At 41.2% G+C, this 17,740-nt stretch overlaps 2 protein-coding genes across 3 annotated transcripts; both read right to left on the bottom strand.

Moving 5' to 3' along the window:
• Nucleotides 1-289: 289 nt before the first annotated feature.
• On the bottom strand, nucleotides 290-7,087 carry ccnt1 (cyclin T1). Of its 2 annotated transcripts, none has more exons than XM_028582963.1 (9): nucleotides 6,892-7,087; nucleotides 6,152-6,233; nucleotides 5,929-6,057; nucleotides 3,717-3,777; nucleotides 2,918-2,980; nucleotides 2,746-2,800; nucleotides 2,411-2,574; nucleotides 2,183-2,253; nucleotides 290-2,042 (listed from the first exon to the last, which is right to left on the bottom strand). In XM_028582963.1, the coding sequence occupies exons 1-9, from the start codon at nucleotides 7,062-7,064 to the stop codon at nucleotides 771-773; spliced, it is 2,070 nt and encodes a 689-aa protein (XP_028438764.1). In that variant the 5' UTR covers nucleotides 7,065-7,087; the 3' UTR covers nucleotides 290-770. The 2 variants fall into 2 exon arrangements, with proteins under 2 accessions (XP_028438764.1, XP_028438765.1); XM_028582964.1 differs by having other exon boundaries at nucleotides 2,746-2,791.
• Nucleotides 7,088-8,313: 1,226 nt separating this feature from the next.
• Nucleotides 8,314-16,587, bottom strand: sarnp (SAP domain containing ribonucleoprotein). Its single transcript, XM_028583972.1, has 11 exons — nucleotides 16,486-16,587; nucleotides 15,468-15,567; nucleotides 15,143-15,186; nucleotides 14,983-15,053; nucleotides 14,505-14,556; nucleotides 14,151-14,224; nucleotides 11,270-11,307; nucleotides 10,161-10,186; nucleotides 9,994-10,062; nucleotides 9,782-9,868; nucleotides 8,314-9,617 (listed from the first exon to the last, which is right to left on the bottom strand). The coding sequence occupies exons 1-11, from the start codon at nucleotides 16,516-16,518 to the stop codon at nucleotides 9,573-9,575; spliced, it is 639 nt and encodes a 212-aa protein (XP_028439773.1). The 5' UTR covers nucleotides 16,519-16,587; the 3' UTR covers nucleotides 8,314-9,572.
• Between the last annotated feature and the right edge of the window lie 1,153 nt (nucleotides 16,588-17,740).

Here is a 17,740-nt window from a genome sequence, read left to right as displayed (position 1 = left end):
TCTTTGTACAAGTTCATCAAATAATGAAGGAAATACATTTGATAAATACCAGGGCTGGGCTCACTCACCTATTTATTCTTTTAGGTTATGGCTGTTTTAAAAGTATTTTTTTTTTTTTTTAAAAAAGGAAAATATTTCAAAAGAAAAATTTGACAAAAATATTGAAAAGATGGCTTTAGAGACATGCACTCTCAAACTAGCCTGTACAGTCTTGATGAAGAAATATCCCTCTGCCAAAAACCTTAAAAAAAAAAAAAAAAAAAAAAAAAAAAGGTACAAAAAGGGACTATGTTTTTTCATTTTTTAAAAGCATTCATTAATAAATAACATACTATAAAAACATTATAAAAAAAACAAATCGTAAGAAGACCTAAAAAGGTATGTGATGGAAATCTTTTAGTTTCCACATGATTTCAAGACAGCGATGTTAAAATTACCAGGTCCCATCATCACATTTCATTTGAGTAAAACAGAAGAGCAAAAGATATTATCTACACTTTCCTGTATTCCCCCCCACCTCCCCCCATATTTCACAAGCTTTTAAAGCCTCTCATTATTGCCCCAAATGTAAAAAAAGAAAAGAAAAAAAAAGAAAAAAGGTTGCAAACTCATTTATCTCACCAGTACATTTCATTGCTGTCACACTGAAGCCTGTAAAAAAATAGTTGGGCTAGTTTAAAAAAAAAAAACATTATACAATACTTTATGTAACAAGATGAATGTCCGGGATGTCAAGTACAATGTGTGTATTGTGTCTCCTGATGACGATCCTATTTGGGTAACGGCGGCAGTGGGGGAGGTGGTTCTGAAGGGAGGGGCGGGGGCCTGGGGTTGCTCCCTCTGGAGCCGCCGCTGTAGCGGTACTCCCCGTACTGGGACCTGTAGTCAAACATGGACGGCTGGGACGGCTGGACCCCCTGCGCGCTCAGAAGCGAGTTCAGCATTTCAAACGTGTCCTGGTACTCGTTTGACTGGGCGCCGCCGGCCGCCCCGTGCCCGTTAGTGTCCGTCTTGTCGCCCTTGGAGTGCGGATAGATCCCCGGGTGGTGGGGGAGGCCCAGGGCGGGGAGAATGTCAGGGCCGTGGCCCAGAGTTTGCCCAGAGGAGGAAGAAAGGGACGGCAGCTGGTAGGGGTTCCTGGAGGACTTGCTGGCTTTAGAGGCAGGGTGGGGGCCTGCCGTGGGCTCTTGGGAGTGCGTCCGCTTGCGCGACGCGGACGACGACGAAGAGCTCGTTCTAGAAGAGTCGCTGGGGACTTTTTTGCTGCCTCCGACGGCCCCACTGGAGCCAGACGAATGTTTGTGCGAAGAGGAGAGCGAGGCACCCGTGGAGGAGGAGTGGTGGTGGTGGTGGTGGTGATGGTGGTGGTTAGACCGCTCCCTGTGCTTGTCCCTGCTCTTGCCCTCCTCTCCCGAACTCCCTCTTTGCTTCTCAGGCACTCGTATTCGGACTTTGATGTCCTGCTCTTGACCTCGGGCGATGCCACTATGGCCGCCGCCGCCGCCTCCCGCCGCTACGGGTAAGCGCATTTTGAGAGAGGTCCTCTCGTGCCTCTCCTTCTCCAGGGGGATTTTCAGAATGATGGGCGACGGGTTGTCAGAGGAGGAGGAGCTGGACTGCTGGTGGTGATGCGGCTGCTTCTCCTTCCTCTGATGCTGCTGACCAATGAGAGCCTGGGCGGCGTTGGCGTAGTCCCTCTTCACGCTGGCCTCCATGTTCTCGAGCTTCCTCTTCTGGGCGGCCAGGACGTCGGCGTTCTTGGCCCGGTACTCGCTCAGCGACACCTTAGCTGGCACGTGAACGTCGTTGGGCTGCTGCTCGGTTCCGGCCTGGCCTTTGCCACTCCAAGTCGCGGCGCTGCCAGACTCCCCCCGGTCCTTGTCGCCGACGGACGAGGAGGAGGAGGAAGGCGGAGCCGAGAGGCTCATCAAGCCTGCCACGGTGCTCTCCGACGAGGCCATGGAGATCATGCTCATCATGGTGTCCCTCTGGTCCCCCTCCTCCTGCACTTTTGGCTTGGCTTTTGGGGTCTGACCTCCAGCCTGGCAGCCCAGAAAACAGACAATCACAGCAAAGTCAGTTACCAAAAAATGGCCACACAATGCAGGATGTCTTGGCCCTACTCCGTAAGTTACAAAGAAGCAATAGACAACCAAAAAAAAAAAAAAAAAGATATCTGTACCTTCCAGTTGCGAATCCGTTTCAACCGACTGGGTGTTTTCTCCAGAATCTGCAGGAACTCGTGTGTGAGCTCTGAAAGAAGTTATAAAAAGAAGTGAAGACAAGATCAGCAGGAGAAAGTTAAAATGCTTCAGATTAAGTAAACGGATATATGCCTTTGTAGGTTCTTTTTTTTCCTTCTACCTATACTTGAAACAAACTCAACTACGAGGTTGTTCACGGCACGTACCATCCAGCAGCTCGAGGGTAACTGTGGGATCGACATACTCCCACCAGTGTTTGCCGTCTGTGGACACGGGGATCTCCCAGTTGGACCATTTGCAGGCGAGGTGGATGCACACGCAGGCCACAACCGGCGGACTGTACTGCAGGCAGAACGTGGTCAAGTGCAGACTACGTGGCAGGATACATCCCATAAGGCAATACAAAAAAAACAGAAACAGGAGGGGGAGAGGAAAGAGAGCAGACATATTGAGTTAGATATCATATGAAAACATGCTGCACTATTTTACTGTCCACATCAAATTACAGAAACTTATGTTTAACAGTGAACTGTGAATATACCTGTTAGTGGCCATAAAGTATGACGTTTGAGCAAGATCCTTACTCGCTGGAACAACAATAGAACAAAAAAAACACACTTAAAACCTGCGAGTTAGCCGCTGAACACGCACACTTCGTACGATGCTGAAATATACAAAACGGAATGTAGCTAAATTGAAGAGCTGGTGCTCACCTCTGACGAGCTGAGTGCACTTGACAACATGAGTATGAGGATGGTCAATGGTGATTTCAAAAGCTGTAATCAAAAAAAGGGACAAAAAAGAAACAAGTCCTGATAAATGAAACGGAATAGTCAGACTAACATATGCACCAAACAGATTTCAATCAAGTCCCTGAAAGCCAGAAAACGTATACGGTTATACACCAGACTAAGTGTTGCAGAGAATATACGTGGAATAGCACTTTGCATGGGGTCTTCCAATAACATCCTGGACGATGTGAAAACAAAAGATGAATGTGAAAAACATTTTAAAAAAGGCATGCCGTTACACTTTTTTCCCCTCCCCCCCCCAAACGTTTGGTGTGTTACATGACGCCGAATCTTGTTTAAAAAGTAAACACAATTTGGCGTTTTCAAATAAAGCCACTGTTATCTTCTTCAACCGTCTACAAGGTTGAAAACTCGGGAGCGGATTAAGCCCGGCTGTAGCGAACATGCTAAAAGCCATCATTTGTGATGAAGCAATTCATCACATGGTCCCTCAAAACGCGTGGCTTAAACTTATGTAGACAAGAAACAAAGAGGGAAATGTAAAAAGTTATGGACATAATAGAGACAAAAGCGGAAAACGCTGCAATGCAACAGTGGGTAAGCGCTGCTAATGTGAAGCGCGAGCGTCTCTTTCCTGCGCTGCTAACCGCATATGGGCTTTCTGTGGACAAAAGTAAAACAGGTTAGCACAATTTTTATGATCACATGTGTTTCTGGAGGGAAAATCAAAAAGGGACCCAGTTCTTCCTTCCCAACTTACCCAAGGTCTGGAGTATTATGCTCTCAAGAATGACCAGGTCTTGGGCTTGTTGCAGGTAGGCCTGAAGTTGAGAGGACAGGCACATTACTCACTTGGAGGCCTCTATCCGTTTGTCAAACACATTAACCCTACCTTTCACGTAGAGCTGAAGACGCCTCACAGATTAAGTATTGAGACGATTACAAGCTACACAGTGAGTACAGATGCTTTTTGGTTTTACAGCAGCTAAAAAAAAAAATTATCACATTACCAGGAGTGACTCGGAACATACACAGACAGTGGGAAGCATGTTTGTCTTTTGCTCTCTTGAACAATGTATCAAGAAGGAATGACACCTGTGGTAGGGGTAGGCGATCTGGCCAAAAAAATTACAATATACACACAATATTACTGTCTACTTAATTCGCAATCACGATCCATGATCTAAATTGCGACATTTTATCTCAAATTTAAAATGCCTTGTAGACTGTAGGCAGACTTGAAATAACCTATGTATGTATATGGTCTCCATTTGCACCATTAAATCACAATATTGCATTGAAGATACTACACAGGTTTAGGGCTGCTCCCTCTTCGTCGATTAGTCGACTAATCTGTCGTTTTGGTCTTAGTCAACTTAGATTTCTTCAGTCGATTAGTCATGTTTTATGCTTTTTTCATGCTGAATGACTTATTTCCAAGAAACGTACGGGCACATCTCTGGTAAACACAAGAACTAAAGTGGTGCTTTTGCATGACTCTTTGCGGAGAAACTCAGATTTACAGATCTGTCGATTAAATCAACTAATCGATTAGTCGATACAATTGAATAAGTGTTAGTCGACTAAGAATTTCTTCAATCGAGCACAGCCCTACACAGGTTATAAAAAAAAAAAAAGAATTAGTAATCACAAAAGAGAAGATGCTGCAAAATTTTCAAAATGGTGATTTAAACCTGTGTTGGAAACAGAAGCCAGAAGATAACAACCACAAAAACACTTTCCAAGAACTCATAACTCAAATAGAAAAAGTAGCAAAATGTAAACACAAAACAATACTTAGTGAAAAACATGTTGGTTTTTTTTGTCAATGATAACAGTTTTGATTTTGTCTCGCAAGGCTCTGCCACTCGGAGTGAAATATTCTTTTAGGGATAATTTCCTCATCCGCCATTCCGCTAGCTATAACTCATATTGCGTTGTCGACATTGCTTCAACCAAGAAAGAGCCACGTGAAGTAATTTGTCCAATCAGCATAGCCATTTCAGGGTTTCCCGCAGCACTTCGCAGTTAAGGCGGCCGCCTAAGCGACACACGGCTGCCGCCTTAACTACGTCGTAAAAAAAAAAAATTATATGAGCAATATCCACCGTGTTACTCTGTCCTGTTGTCTCACGTTCATTCCAAACCACACAGTTGACAACATGCAGGTAGAGAAAGGCTCGGACATAAACGCCACGGGCTGCTGTGTACTTGTCAGCCTCGCAAGCGGTTTTAGGACCTGTGGCTGCATGTGTCCGACAATGCACAGAACATTAACCGGTACAAGCCCACAGCTGCCCGCGGACACAGAGTGCGGAGAATGTGTCAGAGCCTCCCGGACAGGTGAACTAATAGCAATACTACATAGCGCAGATCTTAGTCAATGAGGTTGTGTGAAGTTTGGAAACAGAAGTAGGAGGGCATTTAATACCGCAATCTCCACGCATCGCCTGAAAAGTAAATTGCGGGCGCATTTAAGACCGATCATGATCTAAAAATCAGTCAGACCGCCCACCCTTTACCTCAGGTAACTCAAAACAAAAGACCTCCTCAAACAGTTGTACCCAGTTCAAATGCAATTTGACAAGCAAGACTAAAGAACAAGAACTGTTAACTTATCGCCAAAATACATTTCATACATAAGCATCAGCATCAAAGCTGCCATCTAAGGAAAACAAAATTGTGATGTGAGCATCACAAATTCAAGCAACATAAAATGCAGTAGCTTAAAAACACAGCCCTCTCTTGATTTAAAGTCAAAAGTGCTTATATAAATAAATACATGAACATGTTTATTGTTTACTGTATGCACCTTATACGCCAAGGGAAATTCCTTGCAAACATGTTTGGCAATAAATCTGGTTCTGATTAAGCCGTAGTATTGTGGAGATTGAATCACTACCCCCATAAGGTAAGCTCAGGAGGAGACAGAGCCCAATTGCAGGCGATTCTAACTAGAGGCCAACACTTACATCACTGCGTACATCTGGTGGAGGATCCTGAGGATCGAGGCATGCATGGGCCACCTTGATAACATGTTCCAGCTTCCGGGGCTGCTCCTCGACCTTTGCGGCGAGGAAGAGTGCGGCGGGAGATATAACCTGGCGAGGGTAAACCAAAATAAGTCCATTAGTTGATTCACACAAGTTAACAAGACCGTTGTAGCTGGGACTTCAGGTGCCAAACAATACTTACATTTCTGTGAAATCGAGTGAATGACTGGACCATGTAGAATCGATGCATGTACACAATGGCTGTATTAATTGTAAGTTGGGACCTGATACATGGCATTTAAGGACAATGTAGCAAACAGTACTAACAGATCACAACACATTCATTGACTGTATATCGCGCATATAACTGGGGCCATTTGGTCTACATGTCAAATAACACAAAGTAGCAATAATTAATGAGTTATTAAACTCAATATCACATCAGTGGCAGGGCAACTGAAACCCCGGCTAGCTTCGCACGTCAGTCAAGATGTTAGCCGGAAGCAATTTTCGTACATATAAAAGGGTAGAGTCTAAAGATAAAACATGTAAACACACGAATAACGCAATGTTTTTTAAGATCGTTGCGCCACTGCAGCTACACCTTTCTTCACTAACATTAACAGTAAGAGGCAAGAGAGCTAATGCTAACGTCGTGAAGGCCCGCCGAACACACAGGCCTTCGTGGCCCCGGTTTAGCCTACTACGCCGCTCTCAGATAACGCTGGCACGTTAACGTTACCGTGGTAAAATCACAAACCACCGTCTGAAACAAATATAAAACATATAAACACGTATAAAGCCTTCGAACTAAACACAACAGCAACCACTAGCCATGCTTTCCGCCTAACCGGTTTCACGAGAAGCTAAACTTCGCTACCTAGCTAACAAGCTAGCTAATGTTGCTAGGTGAGCCGCAAGTCGTCCCCCGACAAAAGATACACATTGAGCCGCTGTCCCATGTCCTGGAGCAGGTTCGCTGCCTGTTGTCTGTAGGACAGTTCCTTGTCAGGATCAAGTCCAGCTCGCCGAGATGGGCTGTTGTCGATCTGTTGCCGTGTGTAGTACCATTTGTTATTACAGCTTACAGGGAGAGAACTTAACGAAGCCGCCATCACTGACAAGGACGATAGTTTAAAATTTCTGCGCGTCACAGGAACATACGTCACACTGGGTATTAACGTTGGTGTAATTCCATTAATGACCAGCAGGGGTCACCAAAACAACCCAAATGGTAGATAGATAGATATAGATAGATAGAGGGCAGTGCAATATCAGAAAAAAAAACGTAGCAGCAAAATAAAAAAAAGCTAAATATAAGTGAACAGCCTGAACGGTTGAATTCACTGTATTTCACATAGGAAATAATGATAGGGGCTTATTCCCATATAATGCCCATATTTAATGCGGTCTTTTTTTTTTTTTTTTTTTTTTACTTTATCCTTGCACTGCTATATAGTTTTTATATTACTATGTCTGCATTCCTTGCACTATTGGACTTATTTGCACTACCACCGTGACACACTCTCACAGAGCACCTTACCTGCCCTGTCACTGCAAGCGTCTCATGCTTATACATCCCTTAGGACATTTATGTGGATTTTTTTTATTTAGTATCTTTTCTTTTATTGTCCATATTATTCATGTGGATTTATTTATTTTTTGTTATTTTATCATCCTGTTTATGATGTATGTGTATGTTGTGTGTGATGTATTTAAGCTACTGGGACCTTGAATTTCCCCTTTGGGACCAATGAAGTATATCTATCTATCTATGATTGTGTTTGAATGGTGCCCGTACTATGTAAGGTACGGGCAATGTAAAGTCATTAAGACTAGAAAAGTGCTATATCAATAAAATACAGTCTGTGATATTGCAGTTTAGTAAACATTGATATTGCTGGAGTAAGTTGTCAGTTTTGGTATGTGCGGTCTACAACAGCAACACTACTGACTGCAGTCCAAGGGAAACTATATGTCCCATAAAGAAGAATCCTCTCTCACTGGACTACTTTGTTGGGCATTTTCACTTCCATAGCACAAGAGCAATTGAATTTCCAATGTGGTAATGTTACTATTTTTATCATTTAATTGTTCTGTGACAAGACTATAAAAACATGATTATAGAACCCTTGACACATTTTAAAAGAATGATACCCTTAAGGTCTGTTCATCATAGGTCAACTGGTTATAGGTATTCATGTCCACGATACCAATAGGACTTTTTCAGACATTATTCGTCGTACTGAGGAAAATAATATAGGTGACTAATTATGAAATATGTTCACTAGAAAAGTCTCCCCTCAAGTCATGACAGTGACTCTCTATGAAAAGATACAGATTAAAAAAACAACCAAGATATCAAAAAATTTAAAACAATTTATTTTAAACCACAAAATGTTATAAAATGGACAGATAACTGAAGCAGTGAACCAATGCAATCCCAAAGAGAAAACACAGAAATAATAGGCTCTGTTAAATCAAAAGTACAGTTAAATACTCACAGTAAATGCAAATAAGTGAGTTCAATCATTTCAATGGATTTGATTGCATTACTTACCAATAAACAGAAATACAGGATTTATTTTAATCTTTCAACTACTTTATACGTTTACTGTTAAACTTGACATTGATTTTCTGTATTATGAATGTATTACACATTTTTATATCCACGGCTCAACGTTTTCAATTTCCGTGATTGCATGTCATATAATGAGGATATTTTTAGATACCAGGTTTTTTTTTTTTTTTTTTTTTTTTTTTTTTTTTTAGTTCCCGCAAACTGTAGGCGTTAATACAATTCGTTTCCATTCTTATCTCTATCCGACAGGTAATTACCTCACTGGGTTCTGACCTGCTCGTATAACTGCAATAGCCTATTCAAAGTAACGCGCTCACCAAAAAGTTCCCAAAATGTTCAAATCTAGATTTAAGACCACTTGTACCAAGCAAAGATCAACCCTTCACGCTCCCTGCAGCTGCTTTACAGTAAATGCGTTCCTTGCTTTGACTTGCTCCCATTTTCGGCTTGATTTGGGAAATTTCGAAGGGTTGAAAGCACCATTTTGATTTAAGATTATACAGCAAGAAATCAAAATTATTTCCCCTAAACAGCTGGCAGTTTTGATTCATGGACTTCAATGCAGCGTGGAGAAAGCAGTGAACGAAAAGGAAAAGAGGAGTAAAACAAAACTTCTGTTACAGAGAAGGTAATATTGCTGCCCATAGATTTTTAGAAAACACTCCAATTCCTTAATAAAAGTAACCGAAACTGTAAAATAACATGCTTGAAAGCCTCCCAGGACTGAGAAAATGATGCCCCAGTAAATAATAAATAGGTGGTTTGAATGAAATGCTTTTTCTATTTGACATTATTCACCGATGTGAGGCTCAGTAACTAACTGGGAGCTATTTCCTTTTTGTTTGTATTTCAAACATGTCATCCCGCTGTTCCTCTGTATGTTCAAAAAAGAAATTATCCAACTCACCTATTTATCTTTGCATTTAATTATACTTTTGATTTACAGGAATCCCATTAGTGACATTTGTCATCTTCAGGGATCTCTGTGTTGTGCAGTAATGAAAATGCTTTACAAAAAAAAACAACACAGGCTCTAAAAACATTATTCACTCTTTCCAAATCTTTCAGCCCGCTTCATTTTCTTTGCCTGTAGAAAATAAAAAAAGAAATCAACATTATTACACAATCACTCCTCATTCCCACAGGTCTTTTTATGTTAAACTCAATCCATCGTGATCAAATATAACTGACCGCTATTGTTTAACAAACGATACATGCATTTGTAAAAAAAAAAAAAAAATAATAATTCACCTCAACATCGGCTGAAACAGCTACGCCTGCAGCTGCTGTGACTCCAAACCTCTCCTTCCTCTTTTTCAGCTTTTCATCCTCCTCAATCTGGAAATAAAACCCCAAAATGTAAGACTCAAAAATGCAGGAAAAAAATAAATAAATATGTAAACATGTGAAAAATGTCAACTTAAAAAGGTGTAGTTCCACCCCAAACTGAAGCTCACAGTCACCTTTTGTGAAACGGACGAAACGTTCATGCCAAATCGTTCTGCTCTCTTCTTCAGCTGATCGACGTTCACCTTTGCGAGACATAAAAAAAAAAAACATTCAGATTAACATTGTCTCCTTAAGTGGAGGAATTATAGAAATGTGTCAACGGAATGATTCCAACACTTACAGGAGCTTTGCTGTTGGCAACAGCGCCTGTTTGGGAGACACATTCGTTAAATTGCGGGGTGAGAAGCAGCAGATAGAAAACAGTGAAACCTTTAGCATTAAACGTGAAAAACGTGTTAAAGCTATGGGTTGCCAAAAGCATTATGATATAGGATCAGTGTTTCCTCTATGTGAATTTTGTAGTGGCGGCCCGTCGTGGCAACATTTCTGCCGCCACAGTATCAGAAATGAGCCTGGTCCTACCAGATTCTGGTCCATTAGCCTGGTCCTACCAGACTCTGGTACACTAGCCTGGTCCTACCAGACTCTGGTCCACTAGCCTGGTCCTTCCAGACTCTGGTACACTAGGCTGGTCCTACCAGACTCTGGTACATTTCATCTGCACAGAGTCTGGCCACTCTCCGTTGACAAGTATTAACTTCCTTGAAGGCGGGTACTCTGTTGAAGTTTAAAACTATTGGATCTGCCCAGAGCCACTCTGGATCTGCCAGAACCAATCGCTAACGTTTGGTCGTGATGTATGTCATGTGCATGATCAACAACAGTGGAGACAGACAACAACTATCGGTTTATATTTAGCATTAGCATCACTAGCGTTCGCCTTAGCCAACTCCTTCACCACTAACGGAGCGAGCTGGAAAATCAAACTTTTCCCGAACCCCGTGGGGAGGAGGGACGCCACATCATGGCCACCAACACAACTCAGCAAAGATTGTTCTTGCTCGAGCTTTAACTTCTGGATATTCGGCGGCGTTGCCACAAACAGACTGAATGGCTTCGCTCCCATCTTTCTAGCGTGCGTCCTCGACGTCATCGTTCTCAGCCACTCCCTCGGTTCGCTGATTGGACCGCCAAATATTTGGCCGGAGAAAAACCCAAGACTATACCGCGAACCCAGACGGAGTACTGAAGGGAAATGAAAATTGAGAGAAGTCCGTAGGAGGGCAGAGCCAGGCTAATCAGAAATAGGGCAGACGCACAATGTAGTCACTGCTAAAAAAAAAAAAAAAAGAAAATCCTAAAGGAAACTGGATGCTGTCATGTCACATTCTTATCAACTTCAGACTAGTGAAAGTCAGTTTAGTAAAAGAGCAAAGGGTGAAAACCGACCTGGAGCGGGGCTGGTATTCTCTGTGGATTCACCAAACCTGAAGAAAAGGAGAATAATCATTTCAACACGGTGAAGTACATGTACTCATAGCATAAATCCAATTCATACCAACTACTTGGGTATTATTTTCAGCGTTTTGGCCACCATTTCTATCAGTTATGTTAACTGGACTAATTACTGATGCAGGGCATAGACTTTTATTTTAAAAAGGTCCCATGACATGCTGCACTTTGGGTGCTTTTATATAGACCTTAGTGGTCCCCTAATACTGTATCTGAAGTATCTTTTATATAGACCTTAGTGGTCCCCTAATACTGTATCTGAAATCTCTTTTATATAGACCTTAGTGGTCCCCTAATACTGTATCTGAAGTCTCTTTTATATATAACTTAGTGGTCCCCTAATACTGTATCTGAAGTCTCTTTCCCAAAATTCAGCCTTGGTGCAGAATTACAGCCACTAGAACCAGTCCCACTTTCCTTAGGATGTGCCATTTCTGTGTCTGTAGCTATTGAGGAGGTGAAATGGGGGCAAGGTGGAGGGTGGGGGTGTGGCCTTGACCAACTGCCACTTTGCTCGTTTGAAAGCCATGATGTCTCTCTCTCTCTCTCTCTCATGGGTGGGCCAAATTCTCTGGGCGGGCAAAGCAGAGAAAGGGGAGGTAACCTTTCCCCTTATGACCTCATAAGGAGAAGATTCCAGATCGGCCCATCTGAGCTTTCATTTTCTCAAAGGCAGAGCAGGATACCCAGGGCTCGGTTTACACCTATCACCATTTCTAGCCACTGGGGGACCATAGGCAGGCTGAGGGAACGCATATTAAGGTTAAAAAACCTCAAAGTGAAATTTTCATGCCATGGGACCTTTAAAGTGAACATCCGTTATTTGTCATATTTTTCCTTCACTTGTCAATAATATATTTTTTGGGAGTGAAAAGGTTGTAGGGTAGAATACGTACACCTTCCAATAGAAGAGAATGCTAAACTCATTTTAATTCATGGGTCCAATACCCATTGACCTCAAGTGGGCCAGACCAGTAAACCACTCCAGAAACTTCATCTGCCACAGAGTTTCTCGTCAGCTTGATGTTGGCAAACGACAGCGTTCTAAGGCCATTGTAAGAAAAAATTATAATGTTAGGGACTCAGGAGAGAGGGGAAATATTCTTAGAAAAAACTCAGAAATTCTAAGATTAAAGTCGTACATTTACGAAAAAAAGAACTCTAAAATTAATAATAAACCCACAGTCACTGGCTTAACAAAAGAAAAAACGTCATTAAAACCACTAATCTGAGATTATAGTGGTAAATTTGGAATTGGAATGAATTACTTCTCTGCGTATGTTTGACAGCCCTGCTATAAAATCACGTAGAGTGAATGTAGTGATTTTTTTTACGCGTTGGAGCTAACGTTTCATTCTTTTCAAGCATAAATGTTAATTAAGTTGTTGTGGAATGAGTGAGGCTGGGCTGCTGTGTAGCTTCTGGTGTGACCATGTTGACAATGACCTGTTTACGGTATCCCAGGAGGGACCCTGTGAACGCTTTGTTTCTGAATGTCTGTTAGGGCTGCACAATTAATCAAATTTTAATCACGATCACGATTTTGGCTTCCCACGATCAAATTTGCGTGATCGAGCGATATTTAAAATGCGTCATTCCATTCGTAGAACAGTTTTTGCAAAGCCAATCTAGCGCTCTGTCTGATCACGTGTCTCCAGGAGCCAATCAGAGTTGTTCCCTGCACCGTGCAGCTTAGTTTCTAGATGTAGACAGTTACAGAGGACAGAGTAACGTGACGAAAAAAAAACAGGTAGCAGTCGGTCATCATAAGCTGGTCACGATGTTTACCAGTAAACGCAACATTTTGTCCCGTCTGTTTTTCATACAATAACAACAGGGACCATTTGTGTCTTTTAGCTCATAGCTTTAGCATCAGATTGTTGGACGTCCCGCTGTTGGAATCCTACAGTGAAATACAGTCACACTACACCGTTTAGCTGTCAGCATTTTAGCCGTGCTTAATCCAGTTACTACTGTAGCTAACGGTAGGCTAACGTTACCTGCTGTGTAACGTGTTATTAGTGTTTACCAACGTGACATGCAGTGATGTTTATGTTGCCTCTAACATGGGTTTTGGTGGCAATGAGCCACCGAAATCCGCATTGCTATTTTGTCTGGTAGATACCGGGCACCCCATGTGCTGTTAACGTGAACAGAAAATTGCATTGCCTGTATCTTTCACGGCAAACGTGCATGTGTAGAAAGCAGTCGCACAACAGCTGAAATGCCGAACTCCTTCACAGTATCCTTCGATAAAGGAGGAATGTAGCACAATGTGGATGTATTAGCAGGAATGTAGCACAATATGGATGTATTAGTAGGAATGTAGCACAATATGGATGTATTAGCAGGAATTTAGCACAATATGGATGTAAAAGTGGTTATAATTGCCTATGTGACAATTTTTTTTGGGTTAAAATCAACAAATAATCGTGATAATTAATCATGATCTCAATATTGATCAAAATAATCGTGATTATCATTTTGGCCATAATCCTGCAGCCCTAATGTCTGTAAGAATATATTTGGGTTATTTATTCATATCTTTTTGTAATATGATCGCCCAGATCATATAATCTAAAACCACTTAAAACTGGACCTCCATGCAGAAGAAAAACAATGTAGGCAAGTATAACTACGGTAAGTATGTTGGGTCAAAGTTGAACCAGATCATTATTCACTGATGTTGCTGCATCCCCTAATCAAACGAGTGAGTGCAATGTTATCGGAACTTATATGAATGATGGCCAAAACCACTTAAATAAAACTAAGTTGCCTTTAAAAGGACATTTAGAGGAGGAGCCTGGTGAAGTCTTACCTTGCTGCACGTATGGCCTTTTTGCTCTCTGCTGTTGCAGGCAGGTTGAAACGTTCAGCTCTCTTTTGTAGTCTCTGCTCAACAAAAGATTAAAAAAAAATCAGAACACAAGCTGCTAGCGGAGGTGTTGGTACTGCTGATGAATATTTGCAAAAGGTGTAATGCATCTAATCTATTATTAGGAGTTTGAGGGTTTCACACCCTCACACACACTTGCCAAGAGCTCTGAAAGTCACTGTGTATTGAACTTTTTGCCTTTGAGCGCCCATATGTCACACATCACACACGCGCGACATTGATTACACCGATTGAAGGCTTCAAATCAAACTATTATTACAAACGTGTCATACGTACTTCACCGGAAGATGACGGAGGAGCTATTTTCACCACCTTCTTATCAGCAGGTCTGAAAAAAAAAAAAAAAAAAACATGAAAGGAAGTGTAGTGACTACAGATTGATTGCTGGGGAAAACTAATGACCCAGTATAAACTGGTTTATCAACCTGGGGCTGACCATGTGGGACATTTCTACACCAAACCTGACCAATAATACTCCATATGTGAAGCCATTTAGATCCGATGTACACATATTGGGCATGATGTGAATTTCAGCCACATAGCCCAATACTGGGTTTGAGACTGTGGTTTATAGCGTAGTCATAAATAAACATTACTACCTTAAAATTAAAGAAATATTGGGGCATTTTGGCAAATACACTTGCAGACAGTTAGGATATGGTTATCTTATCTTAGCATAAAGACTGAAAGTAGGGGCAAACAGCTAGCCTTGCCCAGTACCTCTTTTTTTTGTTTTGTTTGTGAATATACTTACGGCTCGCACTCAGTAGACTCGGGATCCTTCTCGTCTTTTACATCGTTAGCACTCTCAACTTTAGGAAAGTCCTGAAAGGAAAACGGAAACATGTATCACCACTTCACAAAATGGTCTAACAAGGTCTGAGAGGGGAAGTGAAAGCATTGACAACCACTACCTCTGTATCCTCTGCCAGCACGTCATCTACATCCACATCTTCCTCTGTTTGGATTATGGGATAAAGACATTTCACACCACCAGAGAGCAGAAAGAAAGAGGACAGGACAGAGAAAAAAACAACAACAACAACAACAGTATTTTAATCACAATAAGGAATCCAAGACACAGTATTACTTTACATCAAGAGCTAGCATCTCATATCAGAATTGTATGTCGAAACAATTCATCTCAACTTGATCAAGTCCATGTGTTTCTGATAGTCCATCCACACACACACACTTGTATTTTTATACAATGTCTAAATGTGAAGGATGTCGCCTCACCGTGCTCCTCCAGATAGGCTTGCAGTCGGGCAATGAGCTCTCCTTTGTTTCCCTTGGTGTCCAGACCTCGGGCCTCGCACTCCTGCCTCAGTTCAGCAAGCTAAAACAACAGCAGACAGAAACAGTGCTTTTATTACAAAAAGCGCCATTTAACAACCTTGCCTTGCGTTTAACAATTTCCACAGAGCTCAACAGTGTGGTTCCGGAAAAAAAAAAAAAAATATTAATTTTCCCTTAAGGATTTTGAATATTAACCATAATTACTAAACCACCACAAAGTCCATTCAGTGGCTGTTCTGGGTAGTTCAATCAGGTCAAGTAAGTATAAAAATGCTCTAGTACAAAGTTCTGCATTCAAAATGCACTTCAAGTATCAGAATTAAAAGTAGAATATTGCACAAAAAGAAAAATCCTACATGAAGTGGAAATACTCAAGTAAAATACAAGTAACGTTGCATCAAAACTGTACTTAGTTTCCACCACTGCTAGGGAGTAAGAATTGATAAATTAGAGAATGTACAGTTTTCCAGACAGCTAGCTAGTAAACGGGACAACTCGAGCAACAGACGTTGTGTTCACGGACTAATGTTTGCATAACATGATTTGTACGACCGGTTGAGGTCAAACAATGCTCCGTTACCTTTGTCGCTAATTTAATTGGACCTGGACAGAGTTGGCGGGACATTTTATATCCAACAGCAGGAGCTACTTTTACAGTTTTAATCAAATGTTACACTTCTATCGGTCATATTTAAACTCATTCCCAGCCGTTAATTAAACTTAATGGTTATGTATTTTGAACGTTTCTCCGTCCGGTTGGCTCGGTTAGCTTCGCAGCTGAATGAACACACGCCGGTCGTTAGCCTTCACTAACGGCGGACACATTTTATACTTCAAACCGTTTAGTTATCCGTATCCTCGCTCTCTGGTATTACAACTAACAGCGGTTACAACATAATATGTATTAATAAAAACACCTAACTGTTTGTAATAAATACATATTTATAGCACTACCAACCTTGAGTTTCTGCAGCTCTATCACTTCGGCCATCTTTCTTTGTTGATGTAGTACTTCCTCCAATCAAAGTGGAGCGGCTCTACTTCTGAACGCCTCCGCTCCCACTCCCTTTATTTCACAGCGCCGCCTGATGGACGGACTGGCGAACTGCAGGCGAGTGTGCGTTAAAGTCAGTGAGCTACTACGTTCATTTAATATAGCACCTTTTACAGAACAAAGTCACAAAGTGCTTCACATGTAAAATTGTAAAAAAAAATATATAATAATAATAAAAAAAAAACAGTAAATAAAAACAAGCAATAAAATAGAAATAAAAATAGTAAAATAAAACTTAAAAACAGACAAAATTGCAAACATGAGACAAAGGCCAGTTTAAAGCTAAGTCTTCAGAGCCCACACAACGTATGCCAACACTTCAACGGCACGGTCACCTTTTGTAATTACTAATACAACAGGTCAAATGTAATGTAAAGTTAAATCTAATATCATCTAATTTAAAAGGCCCTGCATTCAAAATCAAACTCAAATTAAAGTAGTTAAAAGTATTATTAACAAAAAATTACAGAAGTTTAAAAGTAAGAATACTTCACATGCAGAACAATGGTTTCTGTGACCGATATGAAGGGCGTAACTTTGGGTTCAACATCGGGGTTCCTGCATTCTGGTGAATTTTTCTGCAACAATTTGTGCCTTTTTCTGCATCAATTTATGGTGTAAATTTCTTTAATTATGTTAAGGAAATTATAATTACATATTTGCATAGTTGCACTGGCCAGTTTTCATTATTGTGGGGGGTGGGGTTGTAACGCAACTTTTTTTATAAGGGGTCACAGTTCTGTTTTTTTTTTCTACATTATATTACACTAAATGTCATTTACATGTCAAAGCAACTTACAATTGCTACATATGCCAGAGGCCGCACGCCTCTGGAGCAAGTGTCTTGCTCATGGACACATTGGTTGATGCATCGCAGTGGGAATTGAACGCAGGTCTCCCACACCAAAGGCATGTGTCAAGTCCAGTGTGCCATCAACACCCATTTCTACACTCCAGAAACAAAACCTGATATGCTGATCAAATTGTTACCAAGACTCAACACTTTAGCCATGTTTAATCTTTTATCACATTATCTGATGCATCAGTCTTTCTTTCTTTTTTTTTTAAACTCTATATGAGACGCGATGTTTTATAGTATATGGTCTGAACATACATGTTGAGGCCTGAAGGGAGTTAAAGGGTTCATGATGAAACAGGT

This window comes from Perca flavescens, chromosome 7, assembly GCF_004354835.1.
Source record: "Perca flavescens isolate YP-PL-M2 chromosome 7, PFLA_1.0, whole genome shotgun sequence".
In the NCBI taxonomy this organism is placed as follows: Eukaryota; Metazoa; Chordata; class Actinopteri; order Perciformes; family Percidae; genus Perca; species Perca flavescens.
Note: the sequence above shows the minus strand (reverse complement) of the source record. Positions and strands in the feature narration are given on the sequence as shown.